Below are 7,848 nucleotides of genomic sequence, written 5' to 3' on the forward strand. Positions count from 1 at the left end.
TTTTTTTTTTTTTTTTGGACAGGGTCTCTCTATTATATAGTGCTGACTATCTTAGAATTCACTATGCAAACCAGGGTAGCCATGAACTCAGAGATCCACCTGTCTCATGAATACTGGGATTAAAGGCATGTGCTACCATGCCTGGCTAGTCTATCTTATTTCTAAATTCACTGTTTTGTTCTGTTAATCAATAATATACTTTTACTTATAGCTGTTTCATTTTATATATATATATATATATATATATATATGTGTGTGTGTGTGTGTGTGTGTGTGTGTGTGTGTGTGTGTGTAATTTAAAACAGTTTTTAAATTTACATATATTTTGATCATATTCTTCCCCTTCCCCAAGTCCTTCCAGATCCTCTCTCACTCCTTACCCACCTAACTGTTAAGTTCCTTTTCAAAAAACAAGCAAAAACCCAATACAACAACAAAACCCCACCAAACCAAGAAAACAAAATAAAACTAACTATTCTCCCAATCCAAACTGTACCCAAATACAGATATACACAAAAACCTGTGGAATCTGTTCCATGTTGCTCAACTATTCCTGAACGTGAAACCTGTCCCGGAGTGGTTGATCTACCCTATGTCACTCTATTGGAGAAAACTGATTTTCCTTCTCCCAGCAAGCATAAGTGACAGTTCAGTTGTTAACCTTTACTATAGTGGCTAGGTCTTCATTCATTCACTCATCCATTTGTCCACTTGTCCATCCATCCATCCTTCCATCCTGCCATTCATTCATTTTTTAAAAACAACAAAAATATATTAAGATAAAACAAAAACTCTCACAAAGTCAAACCAACAGAAGGAAACTAACCCAAGAGAAGGCTCAGGACTTCCATAGAAACACTAAACTGGAAACCATGATATATACACAGAGGACCTGGTGCAGACCTGTGCAGGCCCTGGCCTTGCATCTTCAGTCTCCAAGTTCATATGAGCTTTGCTTATGTTATTAATCCTTCTTTGTCCCATCTTCGATTTTTCTGTAACAGAATACTCCTTAATAGATTACACTTGTGAAAGTTAGTTTTCAGAAAAGCCTAGAATTAAATGATTCTTTTTGACATTCCAAAAGGATTTTTTTTAACCAAAAGTATCAGATGCTTGTGAATAGTTTATTTCATATTTTTATTCCACATGTAAGCACAGGAAGCTATATGTAGTTAATTTATAATATACCTTGTGTCACATTGGCAGTAGAACAGTGGAAGTGAGGAGTGACATAAAAGAAAGAATTCATGAACTTTAAATAGTAAAGTATTAAAATGTGTGGATTCTTGGTAGTAAGTGGGAATATAGATATTCGTGGAAATCACTATTTCTAAACACTAGAAACATTTCATTAAGAAAATGGAGAAAATCAACAAATGAAATAGAACAACCAGGATTGTAAGCCCTAGATATTGCACCTCCAGTCTGGATACTTTAAACAGATTGAGGTACCATGTGTCTATTTAGACTTTGTAGCTAAATAGTTCAAGTTCAAATCGTAGCTCTACCACGTAACCTTTATAACCCTGGACAAATTATTTATCCTGACTATGTCTTGGTTTCTCAAATGATAAAATCCAAACTGTAAGAACTACCTCTCCTAGGTTTATTGTAAGGAGAAAATAAATTGGACCATTGAGAGCATTGAATGTATTATATGCTAGTGCAGTGTTTCTCAACCTGTGGGTCAGGACCCCTTTCGGATTGCATATCAGATTTCCAGCATATCAGACATTTATATACAATACATAACAGTAGGAAAAGTACAGTTAAGGACTAGCAATGAAAATAATTTAATGGTTGGGTGGGTTGTCATAATGTAAGGAACTGTAGTAGGAAGGTTGAACATTAGGAAGGTTGAGAACCACTGCTCTAGTGTTTAGTACTTAGTTTATACACACACAAAAAGTTTGTTGTCATCGTTATTATATTCTTATTTCTACTATACATGTTAGAATTTTGTGCATTTTAACATTTCTGAAATTATGTCATCTAAAATATGGACCCTATCCATCACACGCTTGTCTTGGTCAATGCTTATCTGCTTTTTTGCAGGGAAATGGCTCATTCTAAGGCCAGCTTTTCATTGTCTACTCCTTTCCAACCTTGCATTGAGAATCCAGCACTGGACTTGTCAAACTACCGAGCAGTCTCTTCTCTTGACATCCTTGGAGACTTCAAACGTTACTCGAACAAACCAGAGGAATCTGCAGTTTATGAGGATGAGAACTCTGTTGCCTCCATGCCCCGGCCACTACGGAGCAGAGCTTTCTCTGAGAGTCACATCAGTTTAGAGCCTCAAAACACCCAGGCCTGGGGGAAACATCAGAGGGAATCGGTTAGTAAAGGCAGTGAGACTCAGCCAGATACTCTTGGGGCCCGAAAGAAGAAGGCCTTTCCTCCTCCTCGCCCTCCTCCTCCCAACTGGGAAAAATATAGGCTCTTCCGTGCAGCACAGCTGCAACAGCAGCAGCAGCAGCAGCAGCAGCAGCAGCAGCAGCAGCAGCAGCAGCAGCAACAGCAACAGCAGCAACAACAGCAACAGCAACAGCAGCAACAACAGCGATGTGAAGAGGAAGAAGAGAAGGAGCAAGAGGAGGAGGGAGAGAAAGAGGAGGACCTACCACCCCAGTATTTTAGTTCAGAAGTCACTGGTTCATGTGCCCTTAATAAAGAGGAGCAGCCACAGTCCCTGAAGATGGGCCACCAGGAAGCCTCAAGGCGGGGTTCACAGAGCCTCCAAGAGCAAGACGCCTTTGCTCTGCATCCTAGCAATTTTGTGCCTCCAGGAAGGGGCTGCACTGTACCCCAGCCTGAGAAAGCTCAACGTCCTCGCTATTATGGCACTCATGGACTATGGAGGACAACTGAACAAGAAGTTACTGTGACCCCAAAGTAAGTGTTTGGGAAAGATATTGGGTCGAAGACAAGGCAGCCAGCAATATGAATTCAATTTCTCCTCTACCACTCCCCAGCTGCCTGTCACTGATCCTTAGTTTTCTTATTTGGAAAAACGTCATGATAGTGCACCACCTCTACCTGATTCTGACTATTAAGATATTGCATGTAAAGGGCATGAATAGATGGTTGGTACACAGTAGATTCTCAGGAAGTGGAAGTTAAGGATTTTTTCCCTATCATTAAGAAAATATGGTATTGCTTCTCAGTGTATCTTTAAGCTCTATAGCAATATCTGGCCCCTGATCATGAAAGCATAAACCGTTCGTTGCCTGTCCTAGGCCTTCCCTGAACCCTGGCTCCCGTGTGCTCTAGCAAAGTAGCCTGGGCCTCTGAATTCTTCCCCCAACCCCAGAAGAAAGAGGTTGCACTTATGCTGTGATAATTCCTTATAACAGCTAAGGGCATTCGTGATCTTTTCCACCCTCTTGTTCCACTGCTTTGTTTTGCTTTGCCAGACAGTAAGCAATAGTTGGCAGGGTGAGCTGCGAAATCAAAACAGGACTGTGGACTGCTGCTGACTCCTATGTGAATGCTGATCTAAATATCATGCTGTGTGTCTGTCCATTTTGCTCCCAAACAGAAACACTATGGTCGCCATTGCTCGGTGCTTGGGCTCTTAGCTCTGCCTGGCCTCTTTCAGAACTCCACTGCGGATGAGCAGACAGGTGTCCCCTAATTGCCTTCTTTAAATCTTTTTATAGCAGGATCTTGCCTGGGAGGAGTTGCTATTAGAAGTACCTTGTTTATGTGACTTTTATGGACAGGCTAATCTTGTTACTTGGTTATCTGGAGCTGATTGAGCAGTTCTCCGAGGTGCCATAAGGAAAGCATTTATAAATCCCAGCTCCTGGGCTCTGTGAGAAGCCCTTAGCAGACCACATGTGGCTGCTTCTTAAGCTGCCTTACTGCGACTGGAAAATACGTTGCAGAAACTAGCTGTGCAGCAGTTGTTATGTATCCCAGCTGAGAGATTGAAAGGTTACCTGGCAGATAGTAGGCACTGAACTAATATTTCAAAAGACAAAATAGATAATCAAATAAGCTTTCAATTAAGCATTTTCTGTGTGCCAGACACTGCCTGGCGTTTAATGTACATGATTTAAGTTATTCTTCCCAACATCCCTGTTGGCCATTAATATCTCCATTTGACAAATGAGGTAGCTGAAGTTGAACAAAATAAGGGACTAATTAATTCAGTATTATGCAGCAAAGACTCAAATCCAGATCTGTCTGCCTCTAAATCTAGGCTGCTGCAGCTGCCATGGCCTCCTCCTCCTTGTCGTCGTCCTCATCGTCCTCGTCCTCGTCCTCCTCCTCGTCCTCCTCCTCCTGCAACCTCTCTCAGAAAGCTCTTGCTCTCCTAGTTGGCTGGAGATTTTTGTTACTTTCTCTCTTCTAGAATATGGGCCAGAATTAGCAGTTCTAGGCTATGGACTTTCCTCCGTTATAAACTTTTATTGTCTTGACCCAGGCTACTAAGAAAGAAATCACTATTACTAGGCATCTATCACCCACTCCCGAGATTTATTTTTAACAAATTATAAAATGCAAGGGAATACATTAGGTTGCACACAGCCTCAGCTTCTAGCTGCCAAAAATCAATTCTAGATGTTTCTTCAAATGCTAAAGATTTAACGAAGGGCATCATTTCCATCACAGCTGATGTTTCTTCACCTGTTTCCCATGTGCCGAGCACGACTTTAAGGATTTTCAGGGCAGATCATTCTTTCCATGTGATGTACTCTTTCTTAGGGTTTACAATGTACAGCTACAACATGAACACAGTAGAAAGGACACTTTAAGGTCGGGAAGTGTTGCCCTTTTCCTAAGCTAGCAAGAGTCTGTACAGTAGGTAACCTTTTTGTGGTGTTGGGAAGCAGCAGTGGCAGGCAGTCCTGTAATCATCAGAGAAACTGCTGACATTCGCCAGTTGCGCTGCTAAGTTGTGAGGTTTGGAAGGTCAGGTGTAGTTATAAGTAATTTTAATTTAGGATGGGCTTATTGGGCCATTGATTTACTCTCCCCAAACAGACCTAAAAAAGATCCCCGTCCACCTTTCAGATGAGAAAATTGAAGCTAAGGGAGGGGATGTAACTCTCTCACAGGCTCACAGGTAACCAGAACCCAGGCAGTCTAGTTCATTGCCTACAGTATCATTTTTGGATCTCAGGTCCTGGGAAAAATTCTCCTCAGACCCAAGGAAAGTTCAAGATAGTGTTGGGGCCAATAGATGTGTAAGGTATTCAGTGTGAAATGCAAATAAAGACAACCAACTTTTAGCCATCTGAAACCATAGTATCTCTACCACACGATTCCTTTTTCAGTAGACTCAGTAAGGCATATGCAAGGAAGTCATGGGCATGATCAAATGTTGCTCCAGTCTAATAACCAGTGTCAGTATAGATCTAGCTGGCTTTGTGGAGTCTAAGCACGTCTGCCCTTGCTCAGTGGAAGGTTCTGAGCTTTCATGTCATGTTTACTTTCAAATTCAGATTAGGTTCTTATAGATTTCTTGTAATCCCTTCCCTGTTCATGAAGGTAATGAGAAAAAGAACCCCAGAGCACAGTGCTTACCATGATCTACTGTAATGTGGTGCAGGGCCATAGCTGCTGATCAACTGCCTTTCCATGGGGCACATGAAGTTTGATCTTAACAGTTTCTGACTCAGAACATTGACAGGTACTAAGTTCTTATAAACAGGCATTCTCAAAGTTCATTTATTTGTATTACCTCCACAAAATTCTCTCTTCTCTGATATCAAAGAATTGTCCAGCTAGACAGTCCCTTACAAATAGGGGTTTGTAGAGTATTAAGTTGTTCATTTGTCACTATCACAGAGTATAAAGAATAAAGGCACAGGTGTGAAGTCAGGTTGCTATTGGTGAGCAGTTCACTGTCTACTGATCTGGAGAATATAATTTTACCTCTTGGTTCTTCATGCTACCTCTCTTTAAAGTGGTTTTGGTGACCATAAAATTGTGTGTCTATATGTGCACATGAGTGTGCTGTGCACATGTGTATTACCTGTCTTAAGACAGTTTCTGGGGTATAACGAGCACTGTGTATATATTAGTTCTAATATATTAGTATTGTAGTTCTAATCTTGAAAGCCTATGTGTAAAATAGATGTCTCTAGAGTGAGGAATATTGGCATGCCCAGGTTGCCTTTGTGTGATGAATTAAGAGACAGCATAGCATGAATCAGTAAATAGCTTTGGAGCCTTTTTAGCCATTATATTTGACCTTTATCTAAGAGCTACAAATAGCTGCAGAAATGACTAATGAGTTTCTTCTATTTTCCCTTTCAAACAGCTAGAGGTTAGAAAGGGCTGGTGACACAGACAGGTGGATGGTAGAAATAGCTGCCTGGGAAAGGGAACAGACACACACAGACACACACAGACACACACACACACACACACACACACACACACAGACAGACACAAGTCGGGTGGACTTTGCCCTTGCATAAACCCTGGGCAGAGTTGTTCTCCCTTTCATCACTGAAACCTGACATAGCCTTCATTTTCCCTTACTTCCACCAGACTAGAAGCCTTAATGGCAGAAGAGGCCGAATCCAAGCCAGGGTTGGGCCAGAACTACTTCTTTCCTGAGGAGAAATTCTCTTTCACTGGCTAGGGCTCCAAGAAGCCAAATTTTATCACCTCAGGCTTCGGTAACCCCAAGATAACAAGATCTGCTGCTATACTTGTTGAGCCCCTGGGTGTCATTCTGAACCCATGCAGGAGGCTGGGGCCAGTGAGAATATGGCACAAGTGGAGGAGTGCTGTCCCTTCTCAAGCCAAAGGGCTGTCTTACGAGAGGCAGTATCAGAAGAGCTCACTAGAAACGTGATGGGCTATGACAAGTCCTTGGCAGGAATGCTGATTCCAGCATTCAGAATGGTAACCATGGCTAAGGTCACAGGTAACCTCTTTGCTGTGGAACATCTACAGCAAAGGGACCCACTTCAAGGAGTGGCATCAGGACAAAAGAAAAGAGTATGAGGCAAGTCAGGATACCTTTGTGAACAAGCAGATCCGATAGAGCTGGGCTAAGCGGGCTCTGTACTTAGAGGAGAGGTGGCCAAGCTTACTTTTCTGCTGTCCCTCACTGAAGGTCATGAATTATTAAGGCAACTCATTTATCATCAGAAGTCTACAGTTTTGAGGTCTTGTAAGTTCTTCTACATTTTAATGGGGTTTTAATGACTAAGCCAAATGATACAGAAGTCCTATGAACTACTAAGTTGAGGGACAGAGAAGGACACGGAAATAGACTTCTTCATTCTTAAAGTTTACCTTCACTTACTTTCACTTGGCTTTTAGATCACCTTCATGTTACCTGTTGGTGTTTGATTGGTGCCTTCTGGTCCGTTGTATTATACCAGCTATGGGAAGTGCTGTCAACTGTTATAGGTAGAGAAAACTAAGAAAAATGAAAACTCAGTGGTCTCTCAACTAAAGTACTCAAATGGTCACCTTTTGTTTCCACAGACAAGAGTTTCAGTGCTTCTCCCCTCCTAAGGGGGCCTCGGGAATCCCTACCTCTTACTCAGCTTATTATAACATCTCTGTGGCCAAGGCAGAACTGCTGAACAAGTTAAAACAGCAGCCTGAGATGGCAGAGGCAGGCCTGGGAGAGGAGGGAGTTGACTATGAACTGGCTCAAAAAAAGGTAAGGTTTTGGTATATCCCAGAGATTTTTAGCATTCAGTTAAGTGTCAGAGGACAACCAGTCCTCCGTACCCTCCAGCATGTCTTTTCGACCTGTGTATGGAAACCACAGTCTCTCCTTAGTCTGTTCTCTAATCAATAGTAACAGCAGTAATTATTCTAATCCTTAGGGCTATCACAATGTAGGTGTGTGTGTGTGTGTGTGTG

General features: G+C 41.9%; 1 protein-coding gene across 2 annotated transcripts in view; it reads left to right on the forward strand.

Annotated features, from left to right (window-relative positions):
- Shroom4 (shroom family member 4) overlaps window positions 1–7,848 on the forward strand; it is a 210,034-nt gene that overhangs the window by 195,455 nt on the left and 6,731 nt on the right. For both annotated transcript variants that reach the window (XM_021187867.2, XM_029534032.1), the window contains 2 exons: window positions 2,059–2,898; window positions 7,462–7,642. In XM_021187867.2, the coding sequence (XP_021043526.1) occupies window positions 2,059–2,898; window positions 7,462–7,642 (1,021 nt within the window). The remainder of the gene's footprint in view (window positions 1–2,058; window positions 2,899–7,461; window positions 7,643–7,848) is intronic.

Source organism: Mus pahari, chromosome X (genome assembly GCF_900095145.1).
Source record: "Mus pahari chromosome X, PAHARI_EIJ_v1.1, whole genome shotgun sequence".
NCBI lineage: Eukaryota > Metazoa > Chordata > Mammalia > Rodentia > Muridae > Mus > Mus pahari.